Source organism: Dryobates pubescens, chromosome 2 (genome assembly GCF_014839835.1).
Source record: "Dryobates pubescens isolate bDryPub1 chromosome 2, bDryPub1.pri, whole genome shotgun sequence".
NCBI lineage: Eukaryota > Metazoa > Chordata > Aves > Piciformes > Picidae > Dryobates > Dryobates pubescens.
This window is the reverse complement of record NC_071613.1, coordinates 43,565,628-43,591,918: the sequence shown is the minus strand read 5'-3', so window position 1 is coordinate 43,591,918 and position 26,291 is coordinate 43,565,628. Positions and strand designations below refer to the sequence as shown.

At 43.5% G+C, this 26,291-nt stretch overlaps 1 protein-coding gene across 1 annotated transcript in view; it reads left to right on the top strand.

Moving 5' to 3' along the window:
• Positions 1 to 22,497, top strand: part of HSPBAP1 (HSPB1 associated protein 1) — a 44,339-nt gene extending 21,842 nt beyond the window's left edge. The window contains exons 3-8 of the mRNA XM_054176305.1: positions 1,050 to 1,234; positions 6,059 to 6,195; positions 9,263 to 9,434; positions 18,309 to 18,392; positions 21,606 to 21,716; positions 21,909 to 22,497. Of these exons, the coding sequence (XP_054032280.1) occupies positions 1,050 to 1,234; positions 6,059 to 6,195; positions 9,263 to 9,434; positions 18,309 to 18,392; positions 21,606 to 21,716; positions 21,909 to 22,457 (1,238 nt within the window). The 3' untranslated portion in view covers positions 22,458 to 22,497. The remainder of the gene's footprint in view (positions 1 to 1,049; positions 1,235 to 6,058; positions 6,196 to 9,262; positions 9,435 to 18,308; positions 18,393 to 21,605; positions 21,717 to 21,908) is intronic.
• The last annotated feature ends 3,794 nt before the right edge of the window (positions 22,498 to 26,291 follow it).

The following is a 26,291-nucleotide window of genomic DNA, read 5'->3' as shown; positions in this document are numbered from 1 at the left end:
TGCTGCTGCACAACAGTGAAAGAATCCTATTTCTGAGCAGCTCTGTGCAAGTTACACAGGGTTAAACTGCAGCTCTGTCACTGCCATTCATGCAAGCTACAGCAATCTTTACCTCATAGTAGTTGTAGTCATTTTTTTGTTAAGTCTCTTTGAATCCTGCACAATTAGCAGCTGCAGGAAATGAGGATCTCTGGTTGACCACAATTAAAGTATACTGTGATGTGAGTTAGCTTGTAGGCCTTCCAAGTGACCTGACCTTGAGCTGAAAAGCTGTTATCAGTCAGCCTGACCAAAGCATGGCAGGAACAAAACACTGCTGGTAAATACTTTTTATGTCTGCCAAGAAACACCGCAGTATGGTCAGTCCCAAGGACACACAGCATTTTAGATGGATCATGGGCACACATGTGGCTCCATAATTTGTTTTCTACATGTTACTGTGCTGATTTGGTTACCACTTTTAAGGAAGGGGAAAGACTTGACAGGGTGCTTGGTTGCATGGTTTAGTTGATTAGGTGGGTTGGATTAGTTGATAGGTTGGATGCGATGATCTTGAAGGTCTCTTCCAACCTGGTTTAGTCTATTCTGTTCTAAATGATAAATGAACACGTCCACCTATGTGTAAATCCACAGAGACAAAATGAAGGGTACAAAAGAACTTGTGTGCACATTTGCAGCTCACACTTAAGAAGAGTGATGAAGCAAAGGACAGGTCCTCAGTTGTTAAGGGAACTTGGGTGTATTATTGAGTTACTGTGCTGCAAGGTGTCTTGCACATGAAACAACAGTAACTATTGGTGTGCTTTTCCCTCACAGCAAGTTCAAGGTAACAGCCATTCACTTAAACCTTAATGAAAAAGCAATAGTCTCAGACTTTAATTATGAGTTAGGTGATGAGAACCATTTTATTGACCAGAGCTGAGCCACCTAGTCTCACTTCATATCTCATGTTGCTTTTAACCACAGCTGAGAGAGAAACTATATATTATCTTTGCTGTTTCTTTGCTCAATACTCAATGTAATGTTTGGCTTTTCCTTTGTTGCTCTAGTTCCCCAGTTTGAAACCAGGTGTAGCTATGTGAAGGCTACACTTAAAGAGTTTTTGGCTTGGAGTTGTGGGGAGCCTTCTTGTCTCTCTGGACCCTTCAGTTGTTATGAGTACTCCAAATACTGGGCTTATGCTGACTACAAATACATCGCCAGGATATTTGAAGACAGGCCAGAATTTTTCCAGGTAAAATACTACAATTATCTCTTCCTAATTTAATCATTGCAAATTATCTAGTGAGGCTTCTGAAACATCTACTTGTATTCCCTCCCTGCTTCTTTGGCTGTTTATTTTAAAATTTGGAAATAAAAGCTATTTGCTCTCAAGCTAATGGAGAACTAGTACCAAGTGGCAGCCACCTAAAATGCTGAGTCTTCTTTTTATGCTTAAAAACACCACCACAAGTGACAAGAAGAGCTGCTAGGTTGACAGGACTCCTCTCTACCTTTAACCCAGCATCATTTTGTGACTGTGCAGGCTTGGGGTGCAGAGTCATGTGTGTGACCTCTGCAGCTGAACACCTTCTCTGCATCTCTATTGAAGGTATGGAAATGAGGTGGGAATTGAATGTGGAGATGACAGACAGCAGGCCTGTCATGTTGCAAATTTGGTGCTGCCTCAGATCCATCTTGGGTACCTGAATGGTTAATTAACAGCTCCACACAAGAGAGAGAATTTGATGGCATGTTTTGCCCTGTAGCTCATTTTCTCAAGCAGACATTTCCTTCTCTTAATATATTTAATTGTTGGTAAGGAGAGATTCTGAGTTTGCAGGATTATTATACCTTACTGGTGCAGGCAGTGAAACACATGAAGTAACCAGGTATCAGGACACCTACTGGGTATTTTATTTTACTTTCTGCTATTTCACAGAGTCACAAAATCATTTAATAGTAGGACTTGGAAGAGACCCCTGGAGATCATCTACTCCAACTACCCTGCTAAAGCAGGGTCATCTAGATCAGGTTGCACAGGAGTATGTCCAGGAAGGTTTTGAAAGTCTCCAACCTCTCTGGGCAGCCTGTTTCAGTGCTCTGTCACCATGACACTTTTTCCTTATGTTTAAGTGAAACCTCCTGCATTCAAGTTTGTGCCTGTTGTCCCTTGTCCTATCAGTGAGCACCGAAAGAGCCCACCCCCATCCTCTTGACCTCCATCCTTTAGATATTTATGTGCATTGCTAAGATCCCCTCTCTCTTTTGGTTCCAGGCTCAAGAGCCCCAGCTCTCTCACCCCTCTTCATAGAAATGCTCCAGTCCCCTAACAATCTCTGTGGCCCTCCATTGGACTTTTTGCAGCAGGTCCTTGTCACTCTTGAACTGGAGAGCCCCAAACTGGACACAATACTCCAGATGTGGCCTCACCAGAGCAAGAGTCGAGGGGGAGGAGAACCTCCCTACATTTCAATGTATTGGTTCATCTACATTCCTGCTGCTTCTCCTTAGAAATTGGAAGAGGGCAAAATTAAGGACAGCTGTACAAAAGGTGTATTTTTTCAAAAGATACAAAGAAAGAATGGTAAATGAAGCCTGATTCATTTCTGTGCCTTTAAATGTGAAGATAGAATCATAACTCCCTGCAAACACTGTATCACTGGGATGACAGTGGGAATTGATAAGCCCCCTCAAATTCATTATTTCCTTCAGAAAGCCTTTCCCATGTTCCTTTTATGTGTTTTATTCTTTTATACCAGTAAAATTAGAATTTTTCAGTGCTCAGCTTTTTTCAGACTGTCTCACTTCCCATTGTTCTGTGGGTCAGGAGGTAAGGTTTGAGCACAGAGACCGTCTGACCTTCCTTAGCTCACTGAAACACAAGGTTCACAAAAACTTGGGCGGCATGATTCTGATGCTGGGTCGTGTTATTTGAACTAAGCTGGGAGCCCCAAGGATGTTTCAGGCTTCCCCAGGCCTTTTGAGTGCCTTCCTGTATCTGTGGTCCTCCTTTGGTCTTCTCTCTCAATGCTTCAACAAGCAGCATTTTCCTGTCTTTTGTGGCACAAGATAATAGCAGCTCAGAAGACCTGAATAGCCTGCTGCTTTATTCAGTCAATAAAAACACCCTTGATGGAAATAACCATTTCCCTGCCTGCTTCTTCCTTTTGCCCCCATTCAAGAACAAAATTGAGGATCCAGGAATTGCATTTCTATGCAGGTGTCACACCACCACCTCATCACCCGACCCCTAAGAAGCAGCAGATTGTGCTGCAATTTTAGAAGAGGCACACGTAATGGTTATGCTGGGGATTTATATTTTTTTTTAAAGCAGAATCTGGGAAGGAAAAAAAAATGGATGGTGTTATGTAAGCAAATATGGTGCATGTCATCTGACAGTTTCACAGGCATGAGAGTGAAATGCAGTCATCAGTTCTGGACTCGTACGGCTTCTGAAACACTGCTACACGATTTATACCAGCCAAAAGAGTTCTTTGTTGAAACCCTCTCCCATTCCTGGGGGAATTTCATGGTAACCCCATTTTTTTTTTTTCCTTTTTTAGATTTTATTTAGATTTACATAAGGTGATTTGAAGGGGAAAAGAAGGCCAACTGCACTGTTATTTATAGTGATTAATAGGGCCATTTAGAAGTTGTTTGAAATTTAGATTGCGCTGTTTATCATTTACAGTTGTGTGGGCTAAGGTAATGATTCCATTATTCTAATCTATGAGCAGTATCTAGCATCTCACAGTGGTTTTTTTTGTTCAGTTGATATTTCATTACAGGATTTGAGATATAAATCAGAAGCAAGATATATGCATGGAGTTTAAATAGAAATGAGACCTTTTAAAGTGACATACGGGTACAGATTAACTTCATTATAAGCAGCAAATGAAATAAATATAATTCACAAGTAATGTGCCATCTGTTATGGTTGGAACACCTTTTAGTGCATTTCTTCTTGCTGGGGCTTTTTATTGTAGATAAGGAACCCACTGTGACAAGATTTCAGTAATCCCACCGCTCCCTTCTCAGTTCGTTGCTTAAAAACTATTTTACCCATAATCACTTCAGCTATTTACTACAGCTGCAGCCTTTTCCAAAAAGTGCTTTTAAATCTCATATTGATTATGTGTGCCTTCTTTCCACTTAAATTGTAACAAAATACAAAAACTATTTAGGTGTGAGATTAAAGTGCAGAGATGGAGTTACGCTCAACTTTATCACCGAGATGGCTGTATTGGATTTTAAATTTTATGCCTCCTGAAATCTATAGGAGCAGCTTTTTCCTTTTGATTTTTTTGCTGTCTTTGACAAATGTTTATATTACACTTCTGCTTTTTTGTTTCTCCCCCCCCCCCCCCAAATGATATCTTTAAAATCAATAACTCTGAAATTCAAAATCTTTAGCAACACCTAATTTTGGGGAAGGCTATCGCTCATTGTGAGGGTTTCCTGATAACAGTCATGGTGAAGTCATCCTTATAATAATGTGTGGCTGTAGTTTTCCTCATCCCTAGATCTTACAAAAGGATAGGCATCCACCTGTCTGCAAGCAGCTAGCTTACATACTTAAATGAGGAGGCTAGGCTCTTGTTTTCCTTTTATAGACAGTGGAAAGAGAGAGGCTTTTCCAAGGCATCATTGAGAGTGCTTTGACAAGAGCAGGAGCCCAGCTCAAATTAGGTTCCTAAAGTTGGGTGATGGGGATGACCCCAACGTGCTTTACTGCAACAGAACAAATGCCCTTATCTTCCTTTACAAGAGGGCAGGGATAAAGCTCAGAGATGAAGTGATTTGCCTGAGACCATTTGGAAGCCAGGAACTGAATCTGTTTCCTAAGGCTCATTCTGGGGCTCCAGCCAAAAGGCACCGATATCTCTGGCCAGTATACTTCAGCTGCTTTCCAGTAACAAATGATCAGGCCCTGCAGGTGGCATGGCCAGCTACAGAAACATGGGAAAGCTTTATCCATGCTATGCAGAGCCATCCTGCAAAACCCTTGAACTATCTGAAAAATACCTCACTGTCCCTCATTCAAACTGTCATCCCCAAATGATTGCTTGCAGGAACACTGGTGAACAGGAAAGCTCCAGGATCATACTCGTAACACACACATCTGTTCTGCCCTTTCTCACCATGTAATGGAGTTGTTTTAAGTTCACTGCCTCCACAGTTGCAAAGGCAGGAGAATAATTTGTCCATTAAATAAAAAGAAACTTTAAAAGAACAGCATACCCCTGGAAAAAGGAGAAAGCTGAGGCAGGAGCAAATAGAAAGCAAGTGTACCACGTAGGAATCACAGAATGCCAGGTTGGAAGGGACCCCAAGGTCCAGCCTTTCTAGGTAATAGTATAGTTTAAATGAGATGGGCCAGCATCCTGTCAATCTGAGTCTTAAAACTGTCCAATGTAGGGGAATCTGCTACTTCCCTTGGGACTTTATTGCAATGTTTAACTGTTCTCATGGTGACAAATTTTCTTCTGCAGTCCAATTGGAATCTCCCCAGGAGTAGCTTACCCCTTGTCCTTTCCATCTGACTCTTTGTGAACAGGGAGCTTCCATCCTCCTGGTAGCCACCTTTTCTGTACTGGTACAAGGGTTATCAAATTGTTTTGAAAAGGGAATAGTTGTTTTTTTTTTCCCCTTCCTTCCATTCATTCTTTTTGTAAATGTCATATTTCAGATTTTTTTCTAAAAACAATCCTCAGCTTGGGTGGATGATTAAGAGTGGAGAAAGGAAGAAAGTGTTTGCAAAGCAGTTGTGTGTGGCTACAAGCAGCTGGACAGTCCTTCTATAAAGCAAGCAGGGGTGACAGGAGAAACTGAGATGATAAATGGAGACGGATCTGGGAAGCTGTGTCATCAGACAAGAAAGGAGGAAAGTCAACACAAGAAATGCTGCTAGAGAGGAAAATTTTGGAGGAAGGGACAAAGGCTATGTGTGCAGGATCCCCACCAAGAAGTAAAGAGTGACTGAACAGTAGAGGGAGAAAACAAGAAACACAGGGAACTGAGGGTAGAGTGTGAATCAGTGCAACAGCTTACAGAAATAACCTTTTCATTGCTGTAGGATATAAGATGGGCTGACTTTGGCTTTCCTGGGAGAAGTGGAAAAGAGAGCACGCTGTGGATTGGTACTGAAGGAGCAAATACCCCCTGCCATTTGGACTCCTACGGCTGCAACTTAGTGTTGCAAGTACAAGGAAGGTAACAAGTGTGCAAACAAATACAGAAGTTATACTGTGCTATAAAGTTACCTTTAGACTCCTGAGTATTAATTCTAGGCCCAAATTATTCTTGTTTCTCTGAACTGTCAGTGACTGAAGAGCATCAGAACTGTTCTATAGGAGATAGCAGAACTTCAGAGGACTGGAGTTGGGAGCCCAGAGGTAACAGAATCCTCTCACTTCTGCCCGAGGAAAATCTATCCTGGTCTATGAGTTACATGGTTCAATAATAAAACTGTTAATCTTTCTAGCAGTTATGAATTCAAGAATTTGGAATGAGGAGATAAAGAGTTAAAAATAAAAAGCCTAGAAACAGAACAGAAATAAACTACTTTAGACTTCTGTGGTATTCTCTGTGCAAGAGCCTCTAATAGCCTGCTAGCATTAATTTAAAAGGGGAACATCAGGTTAGGAGCAACCAGCTGTGAGCAAAGTTGAAAGGGACACTTGAGTCTCTAAACTAATTTTGGAGCCTGCAGCTTTGGTGCTGTATCTTTCTGCCTGCTTACATGCTGTCTTTTTTTTCCCCTTCTTCTTTCTTTCCTTGTATATTGGCATCAGGGAGTTTTTTTGCTATCTATTGTTGCTCGAGTAACAAAACAAATTGCATGCGTGTTTTGGGTTTGATAGTATATAGTGGAAGGAACAATTTGCCAGTGGGATATTAATGTGATTAATTACTCTGACATTTTGTGGATCAGTAAAATTAAGGTGGTCTTGAGATTAAAGTGCAGGATTGGGAGACAGGCATTCTGGCTTCTATATTGGCCAGTGCCACAGGCTGACTGGCTTTAAGGCACTCCTTTTTGCTGCAGCCAGTCCTGTAGACTCCAGCTCATATCAATAAACATTATGCATTGGAGGCCAGACATTTAAATGTATTTAGACCCAGAAATGTCATTGAAAACTATGAGTCTTACATGTCTGGATATCTTCTAAGGGTAAATACTGTGCATACTAAATAAGTACAATAATTATAAAATGATTTTGCTTGGAAGAGAGCTTTAAGATCAAGTTCAACTCTTAACCTAGCACTGCCAGGTCCCTCCTGAACTGTGTTGCTCAGCACCACATCTAGCAGACCTGATACATGCCTCTTTGATGTCCACCTCCAACTGTTGGAGCTCAAGCCAGAGTTCCAGTATCACATGGGTATTTTGCCTGTCTTCCTAAGATACTTCCTGCCGTTCTGGTAGAACAAAATCCTTGTTGCTCTCAGGGAAAGAAGAAGCCTAAAGCTTTTGCATAGCCTGAAAAGTCAAAGTTGTTTTCCTCTTCAGAGCAAAGCTTATAAATAGATTGCAAACTTCCACAAGCTTGTAAAATCCTGTGCTTCTTCAGAGCAGAAAGATTCCCTTTTGAGACTCACAAACAAGACAAGCTTTGTAACAGAATATAAGCTTATGCTAAACTTAAATAGATTTGCCTTTACAGGAAAGCCAGGGATGACTCCTTAGCCCTTTGTTGCTATCTTGAATTTCCTTCTTGCATCCCTCGGGCTTCTTAATGTTTTGCTTCATGATATTGCTTTGTCATAAGCCTGCAGGATTAACCCATGAGCCTCCTAACCTAGTTATTCTCTGTCCCTTCAGAGGCTCTAGTTTGGAGGGCAAAACAAAGTTGCAATAATGCTTGAGTTTCAGGATAACTGTTTTTCTGTAGCTTTGGTAGTTACCAAGAAATGTCAGTGGCCAATGGAACTCCCATCTGTGTCAATCTCTGCAGTTCTGGCTATCCTGCTATCCTTGCCCCTTCTGGTTTTGTGCCATTTGGCTGCTCCCCTCCCATTTTCAGATTTATGACTTAGAACTGACAACCAGCAGCAGTAGGCAAAAAGGAGGATGTGAGTACCAAGGAATGGGACAAAAAGAAAAGACCTTGCTGAAGTCTGAAGCAAAGAGAAGAGCTGCTCAAATTGCCCAACTGTGCCACAAAGTACTGCTTTTATTTTTCCATTGCTTATTGCATGGGTCACTGTTATACTGATTGTCTGGCACATCTGAAATGTAATAAATTCCCCCTTTGTGCATTCCTTTCTGGTTATTTCCATCACTTAAAGTACTGCCATATAAAACTCCTATTTCTAAGTAACATATGTACCTGCTAAGATATTTCATTTATACTACCCATAAAACTGTCACCACCAGTTCTGGCATATTCTTTTTTCTTTCTTTGATGTTGTCTGTGTAAGTGAAACAGAAGCATTAGCTCCTGAGGAGCTCTGCTTGGCCCTGCACTGCAGTGTGTTAACCTGCTTCTCTGGATGCAGGATAGAGAGCAACCTGGAGCATGAGGGCCCTGATGAGCAGAGCTACCCTGTCCTGTTCTGTCTGGGCATTTAGTCACACCAGTGAGATCTTAAACCCAATGGCCCACGAGAGCCACCTTTTCATCATGTAGTACTCAGAAGAATACAGGTGGTTTAGAATGCTTTTGTCAATTCATGCCTCTGATTTTTATTTATGCCATCTGTGGCATAGAAGCATCAAAATGAGTTTTAGTCACAAACCTCTCGTGCTTAGTAGCAGCCAAATAAGTAGTGCAGGTGAAGACAGGAGACAGATGATCATGCCCACAGCCCTTAGCTGTTACCAGTGTAAACACACATTGCCCTCCGTTTAAAACAAACATGGGCGTGGTATCCATTCAGTGGCAGTATGTTGTCTCCAGCAAAACTGTTTCCCCTAGTTCACAGAGCAATTTCTAACGCTCCGAGCATCTGTAAATGCTGTGTGTTGCTTTGTAAAAGGGAGGCAGGAGGAACCAGATGGAAGAACTTTAAAAAAAAAAAAAAAACACAACACAAAAATGTTTTATCTGCCTTTTAAAAATAATGTGTGAGAAGCTGTGAATCTTTTCAGTTAAAAAATTAAAAAGTGGAATATTTTAAAAACACTTTTAGGAGACAGCCTGTAAGCACTGCCTGTGTTCGCACTGCGTAGGAGAGTCACACAGGGAGGCAGATTTATGTTTTATTGAAAACCTTGCTACTGCCTTTAGTTCTTTGCTGTAACTGACAGGCATTTTTATCTTCTCTCTATTTTCAGGAAGAGATGGCACCTCTTCCCACCTGGTGACACCAGTTTCCTTTATCCCACCAGGATCCCTTACGAAGAATCCAGTGTATTCAGCAAAGTCAACGTTGCCAACCCTGACCTGAAATGCTTTCCTGAGTTTAGGAACACGACAGCTCACGTGGCTACACTCAGTCCAGGACAGGTACCATTCACATAGGAGCTTTTCTTTTCTTTGAAGATGCCAAGTAAATTATTTAGCCAGCTAATTAAGGGCTAGGAATTCTTAACAAACTGACTGTGGAACTTCCCTCTCCCTCTCCTCTACGCTCAGGCTTGATACGTTTCCCTCAGCGCGGGAACTGTCTTTGCTCACAGTTACTGTGCGAGCCCTTTTTGTACCAAAGCCACAAACATTTGGCGAGTTAGTTCAATCAGCTGCTCAATTCCATCACAGTTCTTGCAATCTCCTCCAGTTTGTCTGCTTCAAAACTTTCTCAAACAGTACTCCAGCCTGACTACTCTGAAACCAGTGTGTTCCATAAAGTGTATTTGATTAATGAGCACGTAGAGCCAGCAAAGGAGCTCAGTGTGATAGTGAATAACCTTCACCAGGGAACACTGGCCCAACTCGTTGCTTTAAGAGCAGAGTATTGTAATGATGATATTGCATTTAGAGTGCACACCATTCAGAGGTTTCATGGTGCTTTACAAGGATGTGAGGATATTATTAGCCCTGTTTTACTGAGAAAGTTCAGCTGTAAGTGCCTGGCTTATAGTCACACAGACAGTCAGCAGCCATACGAGAGGACTCTTAATTCCTAGTCTCCTGCTGTAAGTAGCATCCTTCTTTATTTAATCAACCTGGTCTGTCTTTGGAGTCTGAATTACCCTTTTTCATTTGTGCAGCAGTGCATGTCCTTGCAACACACTCCTGCACAGCTCAGGCTGTCAGGCCTTTCCGAAGGAATTTTGCAGTGTTCATCGCTTTGACTGCTTACGACAGTGGAGTTGTCGCTTCTAGAGCCTTTTCATCATTCTCCTACCAGATTTTGTCACCTCTTTTGACATGCTAGCTCACTGAGCTGTGCAAGTGTTCCCCTTGCTACTTACAATAATTTAAAGAAAAAATTTTTGCTCATCCAGCTGATTTTGGGTAGGCAGAGCAAGGAGTGAACTGGTGAGGTGTCAGACTGGAGCAGGATAGCAGTTTCCAAGAAGAGGATGTGTCTTCCTCACCTCTTGAGAATATGCTTTTCTGCTGGTGCAGTTGTAAATGGGGAATGTGTGATCAACCTCTGTCGTTTGCACTACACTAGGCTCCTAGTTGTACTCCTGAAGCATTTTGCACTTTGTAAGGTTGCAGTGTTCAATAATTTAAAGCACAGAGAACAAATTTTTACTATTGATAAAAATGCCTCATCCATTCAGCACTGCATTATCCATGATCTCCAACCCTATTTCCATTTATAATCTCCTTTGGAATGATCAAGTGCAATAGTGAACCTTTAATATGATCTTAATTTTAATTAGGCTTAAAGCAATTACAAATTAATCTTGCTAGGAATAAAGATCTTGAGCCAGCTCAGTAATACAAGTTGCCTGCATTGCCATGAACGAGATACTGTTTGAATTTCTAGGGAGAAAGTAATGTAGAGGCAATGAAGGAATAGCGAGGTATTGCCTTCATCCATTTTAACAGCACCTTTTGCATGGTGCTTTCCAGCATCTCAGCCAGAAGCTTATGGGGAGGTGGCTGGGGACTGCTGTTCTTTGATGGAGAGTAAAGGAATGGCCTAGAAGGAACTCCTAGAAGAGCAATCTTGATACATGCTTAGCAGTGGGGTTTGTGTAAAATTGATACAACTGCTGCAGAATTTGCAGCCAGCTTTATTTTGTGTTAATTTATAGCATCTCCACTGCTTAAAAAATAAAGAGAAAGGTATTCTTAGGTATTCATAAGAACAACTAACTGCACGTAGGGTGAGTGCTGCTTTGAATATCAACAACTTCGTGTGTCTAATGCCACCTTCTGGTCATTGTTTTCTACAGCCATTTTTTTCTACACCCGTTTAAGGCTTAAAGCAGAATTCCCTTCCTGTAATATTGTACCAATGCACAATACCTACTTCAGTTGCATCCTTTGTGCCCTTTCCCTGCATGGTTCAGAGGTGGATCTCTGTTAAGAATTTAGGTAGTTGGCTGAGACTTCACCTTTTACAAGGCTTCATCCTGTACTTGACCAGTGGCTGTGGGCTGAATTTCCACAGAAGTCTTAAGAAATTCTACCAGTCGAGTGTAGGAGTGCCTTACAACCTTTTGGACCTGGTCACCTGTGTGATGACTGCCAGGCTGAGTGACAAGCTTGGAGCAGGAGGTTGACTGGTGGTGAACTGGTGCTCACTGAGCTTTCACCTAAAGCATTAGTATTTTGGTTTATTTGTTCCTAATTTTGCAGTATTTCTAGTAACACCTTGATTGTTTTTACAAATATACAAATACTGGGTAAAAGATAGGAAATGGGGCTAAATGTCTGTTCTAGTACATTTCACCCCACATTCACAGGTGTTAAGAGAGTCAGGAGTAAAATCTGCTGCCCTCAACTGAAACCTTACCCAGCACAGATGTCCCATCTGCCATCAGTGGGAGGAACCTGGCACCTCTATGAGGTGATTCATCCTCCCTGTCTCATACAGCTACAGTCCTGCAGGACTTGGCCTTCAGCACAGGCTATAAAAGAAGCCTATGCTTCACTTTTTTATTATTAAAAATCAGAGAGATAAATCTCACCTGCAAAGACTACAAAAAACTGAGGTGCTATACAAATACAATATCATTGATCATTCTTTGCTCTGCCCCACTTCTCACTAGCTTCATGCTTCCTTCCTGCTCACTAATGTAATTGTTCTTAATCCATCTTCCTCTTAATCCATATGACTAGGCAAGGTAGAAAGATGAGAAAGCAAACCTCACTACACCTGAAGGTAGACACAGGACGCTACACACATCTGCTCTCCTAATGAAGAACTTCCATACTGGGCTCCCATAAGCAATTCCTTTCCCTCTCACACTGCCCCAGACAGGAGGGGTAGTGAACACCAGGACCCATGCAGTTACAGGCAGCTCTCAGCTCTTTTGCTTCCTGGCTCATTCTGCAGGTGCAGGCTGGAGCCAGAGGAGTTGCAATGAAGCTGCAGACACCAGCAGTGCAAGGGAAGGCCTAACTGAGCTAGTTTTAGAGACACATCAAGTCCAAGAAGGATGCTCCCTTCCAGCCTTGAAAAATGTCACACTGGGAGGAAAAACACTTTAAGAGATCAAGGTTATTTCTTGCTCTCTCTCACCATGGTCTGCTGCTCAGGAGCTATCCTCCTCTGCTTTTCATTGGCTGCTTTCAGAAAGTCTGAGAGACATACTTCAAGCTCACTCTCTGTCCACAACTACAGCTATCACTAACGTCCTGCATATAGCTACAAGGTTGTCTCTTCCTGTGCAGCATCTAACACACCATGGGATACTGCTCAGCAGCCAGGGCTTTCAACAGTGCAAGGCAGATCTCCAACTTCTAACCTAACCCTGAGCAAGCAGAAATCTTCATGAAGTTAGGGAAGGATTTCCCTATGTGCCACCTTTAAAGAAAAGGGGTAGAAACTCTAGTTTGAGCTTAGAGTGGGGAGCAGCAGAACAAACAGTCTGAAGAACCAAGAAAAACATAGTTGCTGCTGAAAGAGGTGTTCTAATGAGTCAGGAAATGCAGTAGTTCAGATTTTCAAAAAGACAACACAATGTTCCAGCTCAAAGTCTACATAGAATACATAGAATAAACCAGGTTGGAAGAGACCTTCAAGATCATCGCGTCCAACCCATCAACCAATCCAACACCACCCAAACAACTAACCCATGGCACCAAGCACCCCATCAAGTCTCCTCCTGAAAACCTCCAGTGATGGTGACCCCACCACCTCCCCAGGCAGCCCATTCCAATGTGCAATCACTCTTTCTGTATAGAACTTTTTCCTAACATCTAGCCTGAACCTCCCCTGGCGCAGCCTGAGACTGTGTCCTCTTGTTTTGGTACTGGCCGCCTGGAAGAAGAGACCAACATCCGTCTGTCTACAACCTCCCTTCAGGTAGTTGTAGAGAGTAATAAGGTCACCCCTGAGTCTCCTCTTCTCCAGGCTAAGCAACCCCAGCTCCCTCAGCCTCTCCTCGTAGGGCTTGTGTTCCAAACTCCTCACCAACTTTGTTGCTCTTCTCTGGACTCGTTCCAGCAAGTCAACCTCCTTCCTAAACTGAGGGGCCCAGAACTGGACACAACAAAATGCTATTTTCCAAGGGGTTGCAGGCAAAACTTTCTTTTGCTGGAAAAGAGTTTAAGTGATTTTAGAAAAGCAGCCTTCAGAGCTGCCTGCAGCATTACCCACAGTAGAGGGCTGATAATTCTAGTCTGGGGAAAGGAAGAAAGAATTTTCATGTGGGAGGCTACACATCTGGACAGCCCATAGAGAACCCCAACCCAACCTTTACATTCCAGAACTTTTGTCTCCGTCACAGAAGAAGCAGAAATACCTGAGCTGAGTTTACGCTAGAACTGGTGGTTAAAATACCACTCAGCCAGCAGCACACCTGGGGAATCCTGCCAGTTCCTAACACTGCTTTTCCACCTCTTCCTTGATCTTGCCTGGGTCCTTATGGACAGAGTATGGTAACAGCCCCATTCTCTTCCTGTGCACAGTGCTTTTCACCAGGGCTGTCTCTGTATTTCTGACTTTAGTAGCCCTTTCAGCAAGTAGGAAGATGTTAGCATGGGAGGAAGGCAGGTTAAGAAACCGCTTCCTAGCACCAGGGGAGCCAGGTACCAGCTGGGATGGTTGTGGTGGCAGCACTCTCACAGAGTCCTCACGTGGTTCTCCCACAGAGCTGACTATGCTTTTATTTGTTTTATATTGCCAGGCTTGCAAGCAGCTCTGGGATTTGCTTGAGTCCTCCCATAGCTCCCCATCTTCCCATCACACTGATGTTCTTTGGTGCTTCCTTTTCTTGCACATTTACCTAAATATCTTTTAATAATGAGCAGGAATTCCATGGTACAATATTTCGCTTCAGGGTATGCTCTCTTTTTGAAGCAATTCCACCTTTGCCCTACCTTTGCACTGCATCAAGTTAATCATGTCCATGGAGAATTTAAACCTGTTCTGTTCTCTGTGCCGTACAAGTCTTCAGCATTGCTCCACTTGCTCTCCCAGTGTTCTTTTTGTGTCTTTCCTCTAGTTACAGACCAGAATTTCATTATATCTTTTCTGAGACTTCTGTCCTACTTTGACTTCATCTGCTATATTTGCCTATCACTAACCTAAATACTTAAATTATCTGATTGGTTGCTGTTTAGATCAGCACCTTCCCAGCCCACTGATCTAGATATACTCTGTAGAAAGCAGACTAACACAAGATTATCCTTTAGCTTGGAGTAGTTCTGTCTTGCTCTTGCACTTCACATTTCCCCTGTAAAATGTCTGCTGCATTTGTGTGTGTATATTATTTCACTGTGGCTTTCTTTCACATTTCCTACTGAAACACAGTTCCAAATGTAGTTCAATGTGTGTCCCATATAAACATATGGAAGTCTGTGGAAATGCCAGTTAAGGGTAGGGGTGTTGGGGTTTTGTTTCTTTTGGTTTGTTGAGAGAGTTTGGGTTTTATGTTTGTTTTAGTTTGCAAACCTAGAAGAGTGCTGCTTAACTCTGTGGGGTGGAGGAGGTATCTTTTGCTAATTCTGCTGCTCCCTTGCCAGTTAGATTTTTGGGGCTTCATTACTTTTTTTTCCTCAATTCTTCATCTTCCTTGAAGTCTTTCTCCTTTTGGTTGTTGATAATTTCCTTTTCCTGATGCTATAAATGCTTGTTTTAGCAAGCAGAAGCCCAAAAATAAAGAGAAGAGGAAGTGTCTTTGTGGTACCTGTTACACCTCTGAGTCACAGCTCTGTAGCTCCTCTATAAATTGCATCAAACAGCACCAGCTGCAGAAATACACAACTCTGCAGTTATTAACCTGCTGGCAAGTAAAATCTGATTAGTCTCTCCAAAGACCAAGTTCCCCCTCTTTGGTTTGTTGAAGAGATTGTATTTTCCTCCTAGTTACAGCTCCTTTTTCCAAAGCAATTCTGTCTCTGCTTTGCATGTGACTCATGTTGAGCCAGCATGTTCCATTCCTAATTTCCATCTTGTTTTTCCAGGCAGCCCCTCTCACTGAGCCAATTACACCCTTCCCTTAATCCACCTTTCACTTTTATGCCCTTGCTGGATAGTCTTTCTGCACCATACTCCCATTCTCTAGTGCCAAGCTCACTCTTCCAATGCAAGTCTCAGAAAATGGACCCCATTTCAGGGAGGTCATTCTGCCCCTGTACACTGCACTGGTTGGGCCACACCTTGAGTACTGTTTCCAGTTCTGGGCCCCTCAGTTTAGGAAGGATGCTGACTTGCTGGAACGGGTCCAGAGAAGAGCAACAAAGTTGGTGAGGGGTTTGGAGCACAAGCCCTATGAGGAGAGGCTGAGGGAGATGGGATTGCTTAACCTGGAGAAGAGGAGGCTCAGGGGTGACCTTATTGCTGTCTACAACTACCTGAAGGGAGGTTGTAGACAGGCAGAGGTTGGTCTCTTCTCCCAGGCAACCAGCACCAGAATAAGAGGACACAATCTCAAAGTGTGCCGGGGGAGGTTTAGGCTGGACATTAGGAAGAAGTTCTACACAGATTGCCCATTGGAATGGGCTGCCTGGGGAGGTGGTGGAATCACCATCATTGGAGGTGTTCAGGAGGAGACTTGACAGGGTGCTTGGTTGCATGGTATAGTTGATAAGGTGGGTTGGATAGTAGGTTGGACACGATGATCTTGAAGGTCTCTTTCAACCTGGTTTTTTCTATTCTATTAATTGTTGGACAGAGCTACTTACTGCAGAAGGTATGTCCCTTTGTGCTGCATAGTAAAGTTTCCCAGGGTTCATCATTAAATCCTGTCACTTTGAGGGCATCCAGGTGGTTTAACAAAGTTCAGTGTATGATCCCCTATAGGACAGATGAGTCATAGAATGATAGAACAAATAAGGTTGGAAAAGACCTCAAGGATCATCAAGTCCTGTCACCTAACACCTCATGACTACTAAACCATGGCACCAAGTGCCACATCCAGTCCCTTCTTGAACACCTCCAGGGATGGTGACTCCACCACCTCCTGGGCAGCATATTCCAATGGCTAACAACTCTCTCAGTGAAGAACTTTCTCCTCACCTCAAGCCTAAACTTCCCCTGGTGCAGCTTGAGACTGTGTCCTCTTGTTCTGGTGCTGGTTGCCTGGGAGAAGAGACCAACCCCCTCCTGTCTACAACCTCCCTTCAGGTAGTTGTAGACAGCAATAAGGTCACCCCTGAGCCTCCTCTTCCCCAGGCTAAGCAACCCCAGCTCCCTCAGCCTCTCCTCACAGGGCTGTGCTCGAGGCCTGTCCCCAGCCTCGTTGCCCTTCTCTGGACACATTCAAGAGTCTCAATGTCCTCCTGAAGCTGAGGGGCCCAGAACTGGACACAGTACTCAAGGTATGGCCTAACCAGTGCAGAGTACAGGGGCACAATGACTTCCCTGTTCCTGCTGGCCACACTATTCCTGATGCAGGCCAGGATGCCATTGGCCTTCTTGGCCAGCTGGGCACACTGCTGGCTCACGTTCAGCCAGAGTCTTTGGGTTCTTGTATGATTCTGCAGGCAGTGAAATGTGGGCAGCCACTTGCTAACAGATAAAGCCATTGCAGGTGATGCAAATGCAGTTTTCATTTCAAGTGTAGGTTTCTGTGATAAAAGTCCCATTCTGAAGCTTCCTCAGTGTTGAAAATGTGTTTTGGCTTCGCTCTGTGCAGGGTTTCATACACTTTCAGATGTCAGGAGTAACTAATTGGTGATATTTTTAATATAATGGCCTCACACAGACTGACTTCCTTCTGGTTTTTTGTGTGGCACCAGATTAAAGTACAATTTCCAAATGTTTTTGACCTTTAGAGGGCCAATGCTTTCTTTTCTTGTTTGACTTAAATTGAAACCTGCAGAGAACATTTTGTTCTCTGGTCCAAAACTGACTCCACTCTGACTGTCTTCTAAGTGCTTGGAGAACTAGGGCCCCAGTCATTGTTTCCTGCACTGACATTTTCTCATTAGCTGTGGTTTGATGTAACAAAGCACAGGACTATCTAGGTAGCAGAACATTCTTTTAAGTGATTTGTGTCTACCAAGAAAAAGACTTTTCTGCAATTCAGATACAGCTCATTGCTTTGCTTTCCCCATTCTGAAACGTGTGTTTTTATCTGTCTCTGACCATTTTTATTCCTTGCCAAAAACATCTTTTATGCTTTTCTTGATAGCTCTGTGTTAATCTAATGTTCAGTAATCTGTAAAGCTTGTCCTATATCATCAGGACAACGTTGATGTCTTTGTACCATGGGTTAGAATCAATTGCGTGTCACAGCCATCATCCTTGTATCACTGTAAAGCTTTGATCTAAACTAGATTGTCATGATGCCTGGGACACCTTCTTTTAAAAACCTGTCTACTAAAAGTGCTAAATTTAATAGTGGTGGTGATTATTTACCACAATTAAAGCTACATGTTGTTAATCACCTAGATGAGTATTAGGATACCTGCTTTTTGGGGAAGCCAGCTGGCAGTCCTTCTAAAGGAACTAGGAAGTTTACTCAGCTGGAGAGCCTACAAAAGAGTTCTTGCTTGGCTGAGACTTTCTCTAAAGCCCTGTTCTTATGCTATAAAACAGCTACACTCCTTTTATACAGCCTGCCAAACCTTGTTTACCTAAAGTCACGATCCTGCTTCACATGAGAAGGAGTTCAGATGAGAGGTAGTTCTGGATCATGTCCACTTCTTACAGGATAGTATTAATACAAAGGGAGAAGAGAAAGGATATTTATGTCTTGAGAAAAAGTTCTTTAGAAGACAAAGATCACCTTCCCCTCCCCCCAACTTCATTGTCTCTTTTTGTCTCGGCATTCTGCTGGTACCCTAATGTGATGTCTCCATTTCCAGGTCCTGCTTGTTCCAAGGCACTGGTGGCACTATGTGGAATCCATTGATCCCATCACTGTCAGCATAAACTCTTGGATTGAACTGGTATATTTTCCTTCATATGTCATGGTGATGTTGTGCTTCCATATCTGCATGGACTTTTGTCCCTTGCCTGCCAGGGTTGGCCTGACTGGGTGTGCTCTGTTCAGAGGGTGTGGAGGGAAGAGCCTTTATGAGTAGTTTTTCCTGAAGAACCTTAGAAGGTTCCAGATCTAAAGTCTCAATTTGGAAGAGATTCCAGTTTGCCTCAATCAGGCAAAGAATGAAACAGAAGCTAAACGTTTCACATCCAGTTTCTTGTGGGCTAACTGGCTTTGTGGTGCACAGGGAACAAGAAACAGCAACTTCCCCTCAAGCACATGCTAACATGCCAAGCAAAGTTAGAATTTAAATCAGGTTAGTGTGATAGGAAGAGGGTGGCAGAGGATTTTTGAGTCTTCATTTCCCTGTAATAATTTTGATTTGCCTAGAGTTGGATTTTCTCAAGGGTTTAATTAATTTTCTTTTCCCCAGGCTTTGATTTGCCTTCTCATGTTAACCAGTACATATGGGATGGTTCCAGGGGTATCACAGAATAGTTTGTGTTGGAAGGGACCTTTAAAGGCCAGCTAGTCCAACCACCCTGCAATGAGGGGGGACATCTCCAGTTAGGTCATCTTAATGCTCCAGAAGGTTTTCTGATTGAAATTACTTTATCATTAATCCTATCTTAATATATAAAACCAAAACACTTTGAAATAGCCCTGTGAAAGCTACTTATTTGCTCTTTTTTTTTTTTTGCCCCTTCTTTTTTTAAACCTTTCTTAGGCTAGAAATCTGCAGGGAAATGACCAGTGATGGCCAGCAATAGGACAAGGGGCAACAGGTGCAAGATGGAGCATAGGAGGTTCCATGTAAATATAAAGAAAAACTTTTTCCAGAAGACAGAACACTGGAACAGGCTGCCCAGAGAGGTTGTGGAGTCTCCTCCTCTGGAGATAGCAAAAACCTGCCTGGATGTGTTCCTTGTGACCTACTCTAGGTGATCCTGCTCTGGCAGAGGGGTTGGGCTTGATGATATTTCAAGGTCCCTTCCCACCCCTAACAAGCTGTGATTCTGTGACCACATGCAATCAGCTGCTGCTCAAAGACCAGACAATACGTTTCTCATACCAACATAAAGCCAAGTACTTGCAGAGCAGAGGAACTCACTTAGGCATTTCCTCTCACAGAGAAATTTTCCAGATGATGCTATGTATTTAGGAAGGACAGCAGGCCCCCCAGCCCACACCAGCCTCTTACAGAGCCTAAGTACAGTCAGACTGTGTCCAATGCCAGAGAAAGCATCAACAATATTGAGAAGCAACCATCTAAGTTTGCCTTAATTTTGAGTAGCCTTTGAAGCAATTCTGAGAAACTGGCAGTGCTTGGAAAGACCCTGATGTCAACACACACACCTGTACCCTAAGCTGTGCCTCACAAGTTGTCCCTCTGTGGAGGAGCAAGTCAGTACTGGATCACTTGTTCTAGGCTGATAACTCCCATGTGGCTGGTGGTGTATTGCTACACACTGCAAGAAAAACAAATAGAGCAGCTAAACTCCATGGCCTTTCTGGTCAATAAGGTCTTGCAGAAGCTACCAAGAACCTGTTTGGTGACAGCATCTGGGTCAGCAAGTCAAGAAGAGGTAGTTGTGTGGCATCATGAACAAAGAAGAGTTTGCTGGATCTTGCTAATTAATACCACACGCTTGCTCTCCCCAGATGTCGAAAGCTGCCATCTAGCAAGTGCAGCTATTACAGCCCAGGTGAAAGTTCCTTGCAGAAACTACCCCTGGCAGCACTGTCAAGAACTGCTGCATCTATAAAGATAAATTCTGACATGGATATTGTAAGACAATACTGAACATTTCCATTACCAAATCAAGCAGCTCTTGCTTGCAGCTGTTACCAGCTGCTTTCGTACTGACAGACATGAATCACGCCAACATTTATACTCCTAGTGGAACCATTAATTACATTGGCAAGGCTTTAGAGAAGAAGTTTAATTTGTTTTCAGCTCCCTGTCAGCTACTCAAAGTATTCCTTACTTCCTAACATACTCTTAAGCTCTCATGGTACAGCTCTGTTATTCAGCAGACCAGGATGAACACCAATAGTGCAACGCTTTACTATGCACATGTAGATACCAAACTCTATTTTGGAGGCATGTTACATGAGGCCATTAGTAAGCCAAGCCTCCAATGCTAGGAGTACTTCCCCCTGCTTCTGTCCCAAATTCTGCTCAGGCTTCCAGCATGAATTGCTGCCTTCAACACTCATACTAGCAAGATGCATGGCTTGCCTGAGGTGTTCCTCAAAGCCAAAATTAGTCACTTCAGGGCTATGGGTTGACTAAGTTACATTTTTCCTCCAGAATTCACAGGTCTGAGCATGTCAGTGAAAGCAAAGGTCTGTATCCACTCCTGGGCAGTTGTCACTGAAATAACTCAAACCACTCATATTGTTTGGAGAGTCTTACTGTCTCTTTCACACTTGATTTCTGGTATATGGAAGGGAAGGGTAAGCAGGAAGGAAAGCTAAGAAAAAGATCCTATGAAGCTTTGTTCTGCTACCATAAACTAGCTGGTACCCAGCTGCCCAAGGGGATGATGCAGGAACTGAAGGCCTGAAAGACAGAGCCAGTTGCTAACCTAGTTTTCAGTTTTGTAGGAGAGCTTTCCCATTTTTCCTTCTGCTGATGCTTAAAATTGCAGCAGTATGTTAGCTGCTGTTACATTATGAAATATTTCCTGCATTTCTTTAAGACTCACTTTGCTTTGCCTCTGTAGCCCCCAGATAGTCCCTGCTTGGTGCAACATCCTGTGTGTTTGAAGTACTTCAGCCATAATGTGTAGATGTGTAAGATTTGCTGTGTACTTCTGTGGTCCTTTTAGTCCTAAAGAGCTATGTAAACACATACATTAATTCAGTGCTAACACTGCATTGTAATTTTAAGCACCAGATTCAATTAACAGAAAACTAATAAGGGAAAAGAGTATATGCACACACTAGAAGCTATTTCTTGCAAAGCCTTTTTCAGACAAGTAGCTGCTGTTGCTCGTGTGGGAGCTGTGCACAAGTAGGAGCACCAAAAGCCTGAAGCCTTCCACTGACTTTGCATGCACAAGTATGGCTTTCAAACAAAGCTATCCATTTAGTTCTTCCCAAAATCTTCCAGCTTTCTGAAGAGACTCAGGTGCTAAACCATCTCCAAACACCTTCTGTTCTCTTGAGGCAGGATGCAGATCATGAAGCTCGTGTAGAAGAAGCAATAACTCGAACGCTGGTATGTGCCATGAAATCAGCAGAAGATCCCAGTGATGGAGATGTCTGGCTAAATCCCACAGAGGTGAGCCCTCTCTTGCTCCCATTACAGCACTGATAATGAAGAGTTACTGACATTTTGCTTAGCTCCCCCTGAGTCTTTCTGCTGCCCAAGAAAAAGAATTCTAAATTCCTTCCCTTCTTGTAGCAAAAGCAATTCACGGAAGACAGTCATGCTGTCTCCTTTTAACTGCATCTATCCTGGGTGTTTTCTTAGGTTGAGGCAACATCCCATGAAATCAACCTTCAGTACCTGAATAAGGCAGTGTCTGCATATTTCAAGTCTCAAAAAGCAAGTATGTCAGCCCAGGCATGCTCCAGCAGCACTGGTGCAGAGCAGAGAACAGGCAGCTTGTGCAAGAGAAGGAGAAGAGAAGTTGGCTGTGAACCAGAGGGCTGCAGATTACAGCCCCACGAACTGGGCTTTTCGACAGAAAGGCTGCAGAAAATACCTTTTGGGCCTCATCTTATTCCAGTTTTACCACAGCCTCAAGAAAGCAGCTGGATGGGTGCAGGTGTGGTTGAAAGTGACAGCAGAGATCTTCTCCAGGAAAACAAAGGAGGACATTTTGGAAAATTACACTGCCCCAGGAAGCAGCTGGTAACGAGTGAGGACTGTGAAATGCCTGCACATCAGATGCATTCAGACAGCAGCCCAAATGCCTCACAAGCAGCCCTATCTACCAATGATTTGCTGGACTGCTTGGTTAACCCACATGTCATCAGTTTAGTGGCTCGGCTGCTGCTGGAGAGAACAAGAGTTTAATGCTGGAGTGCTTTATCATTGCTGAAATAAAGAAATCAAATGGCAGCCTTGTTCTGGGTGTTTAATCTCTGCAATAATTAATGTTTCATTCCAAATAATTTTTAAGTATTAGATAGAATTAATGGGTAAGTGGCAGACTGAAGCTGAGCTGAAAGAAGAATAACTAGTTAATGATGGCTGGGAAGAGAAAGGTGTGTTCAGTCAGAGAGCTCCTCAGTGTTACAAACAAAAGAGAGCATACGGGGTTATACTCCCACCAGGCTGTGTGGATGGGATCTTTAAGTGTTCCGCAGCTCTGAGCTATGAAACAAGTATGGCTTTAAAAGAGATCACAGGAGGGAATGCTGGGACATGGTTACATAGCAGGGGGAGACTAAGATTGAGAGAAGATAAACTGACTTACTGTAGACTGCAGCCTTTGTCCACATTTGAAGTGAAATGGCCAATAAGTGATCAGGTGATCACATGAGAAATGGCAATTCCAATTAAACCTAACCTCAGGCAGTGCACTCACTAATGCATTGACTTCCTCCCTTCCACAGAACAACTTCAGCTTTGTCACAAAGCTCTAGGGTGGAGTGAAACAAAAGCCTTTGGCATGAAAGTGGCCTTCAGGTGGTTCAGAAACACTTCAAGCTGGGAGACAGAAGGCCATTGAGAAGTTAACTGTTCTGATTTAATAAAAACCAGATACACACAGTTCCCTAAGGACAAAACAAAACAGTCATAACCTTCTACCTCTGTCCTACTGTTTACCATTATGATCAAAATATATTGATGGTTTTCTTTTGGTTGTAAGCAGCTGCTGTACAAGACCATCCTATCTTCCAGGTGTGGTAGTCCTTGGATTTGTCCTTTGATTAAAAGGTTGTGGAACTTAAAATACAAGCTAGAAGGTGAGCTAATAGTGAAGGTGTGCATGGAGGCTTAACAAAACCAACCAACCAAAACAACAACAAAAACACCACCTGGAAAGCAAGATGCTGACATCATCTGGGGTGCTCTTGCCTCCTCTGCTCTCTGCAGTGGCAACAGAATGGCTTTTGCCCCAGCCATATCTTTAAAGGAATTCTTCTGGGACAATTCCTGTGAAGCCTTTGCTTTCAAACCTTGTCTTTGCTCATGTCTACTAGCACCTATAAGCCAGGGTTTGTCATTAGCCTCTGTCCACATAACCCTCTATCTGATATTTTCTTTGCCTGATGCCTATTTCCTCCTAAATAGGTTAAGCTAGTGCTGTTTTCACAAAGATCACCTTCCAGCAATTTATAGGTGAAAAATCATGATGGCAAAGGTGCTTTCTCTGCTTTAACACAGACTGCATCTTGGCAGGGCCCTGATGGATAATGGTATGTGCTCGAGGTACGCACCAACACGTCATCATTCCAGGAAACCTTGCCATTTAAGAAAATCCTCCCTAGAAGCTAATTCACTTGGAAGAGGATTAAATGGAAAAGGCTCAAAGGTTCATTTTCAACAAGCACAGAAACCTCCTCCTGATGGACCCTTTTGGGTGCAGTTACTTCAGCTACTAGATGAGGCAGTATTTACCTCCTCTGGCCAGAAAGGAAGGAGCGAACAAAGCTGTACATGTAGTGAGCTGGAGACCTTGACTTTGACAAGTGACTGTGAGTGAGTAGGAGGAAAAAACCAGAGAGAAACTTTTTACAAGGTCATGTGGTGATAGGACAAGGGGTAATGGCATTAAACTAAAAGAGGCTAGATTCAGATTACATACAGGGGTGGAAAATTTTCACTATCAGGATGGGGAGGCACTGGAACAGGTTGCCCAGAGAGGTTGTGGAGGTCCCATTGCTGGGTTTTTCAAGGCCAGGTTGGATGAGGCTTTTAGCAGCCTGGTCTAGTGGAAGGTATCACTGCCCATGGAAGGGGTATAGAAATTAGATGATCTTTCATGTCCCTTCCAAACCCACTTTTTCTGCCATTCTATGGCATCAGTCCTGTCTTTGACCCAAAATGTGCCATTTTACTTTGGTAATTGGGCTCAGACCCTGATGACACCTCACACATCATCTTAGGCAGCAACCTGCAGGCAGGATGCAATTCTCAGCAGCATGTGAGAAAATCCAATTTTCTTGTTTCATGTTAGCACACCAAAGCGTGTCAATGAGGTCTCACCACCATGACAACACCAGAATTTAATAAACAGTCCCACTGATACAGTTCATGTTTGTGTGGTGGCACTGCTGTGCCAAAAGGATTGAAAACTACTTAGGAAACAGCTTAGCCACATCTGTTGCATTTAGCAATTCAGCAGGCTCCAAGGGAACAGATCTGTGGAATAAGGCAGCCAGTTTTGATACATGGACACATTTGAGCAGAGCTGGGCTCTAGTGACAGCCCATTTACATCCTGCTGCTGCACTTGTCTCCTTTCCCAGGCTGACCTCAAAGGCTGGGACCAACCTGAGAACACCGATGCTGGGATCACTTGCACTGGAGAGGAGGGGCTGCAAATGCTTGATTTTAATAGTCTCGCAATAAAAAAGCTTTTATCCCTCAAACATGTATGGGTGAGGGAGGAAACAGCGGCAGGAAGGTGGAGGAGACGGGCAGCAATACCACTTTCCAGTCCCCACCACATGAATTTCCATAGCTTAACTTTCCTCCCAGCACAGAGATGATCTTGACATACTCCTCACAATATCCACACTGAACGTTTCCTCCCTTCACATTGTAAATGACCGTCCTTGAAAATGCTTGCTCAACGCTGCTGAGATTGTTAGAGGTGTGTGGTGTCTGTGGTGGGTTGGGGTTGTGGGGGCTGTACAGTGTGTCTGTGAGACATCTGTGGTGTATGTGTGGAGTACACTGGAGCACTGCAACAGGCTGCCCAGAGTCCATAGGGTGGTAGAGACCAGGGCTGGCAAGTGCCATGGGTAAGAGATGATGTTTGTGAAAGTCTCCCAGAGGCCCTGGGAGCAAAGCAGAAACAAACTCTCTGCCATCCCAGTGTTCCTGTGCTGAGGAAGTTGGGGAGTCCTGCAGCAGGTAAAAGCAGGCCAGAAGTGTTGCTTCACAGCCAAACCTCACACGCATTACAGTTGCCCTGGTCCTTGTGTTACTGCTTACCTATCTGCAGGGGGAGTGATGGCAAAGGTATGGCTCAGCAAGTGTTACTTTCTCAGTAGCTCTAGTTGTGAGGACACAAACTTTGCCCCCCTCAAATCTCTGGTGACATTGTCCCAGCAATAAGTACTGAATCCTTCTGGTGACCCATGAAAAACCACTTCATAAAGGTCTGAGGTTAACATTTCAACTTTTAAACCCAATTTCCCTCCATCTTTCCAGGTCAGAAAGGTCCCTAGCAAAAAGGGTTTTCATCTCCCTGAGGGCTATTTGACTCACATGGAACCACTCTCTGCCCCATCACCGCTATGGAAGGAGCATGTTTGAGGCAGTCAGAGGGTTAAATTTGTTCCTAAATTCCTCTCTCACTCCTGCCATGCCTCTTCTCCTGCATCCTGGCTGATGCCCATCCAAAGCTCCAGGCAGTAAAACTCACCTTTCCTATTTAATCAGCACCAGTCTTGTCCTGGCCTGGCAGGACACATGAATCCAGACTAATTAGCAGCAGCCCTAACAAAGCTGGCTGAGAAACCACCATTAAAATGAAAAATGATGTTGTGTAAAAAGAAGGCAGAGCAAGCAGGGCATACTATAACTTACTGCTTCCCCCAGATGAACAGCCTCAGAACCTACCAGGAGCTCAATAGCTCAGCCTGCTTTCCCCTGGGGAAGCCACGCTTTACCTCGGCGCCGCACACGGCGTCCGCTCGAGGCTTTGGGGTTTTATCTGCAGAGATTAGGAGCT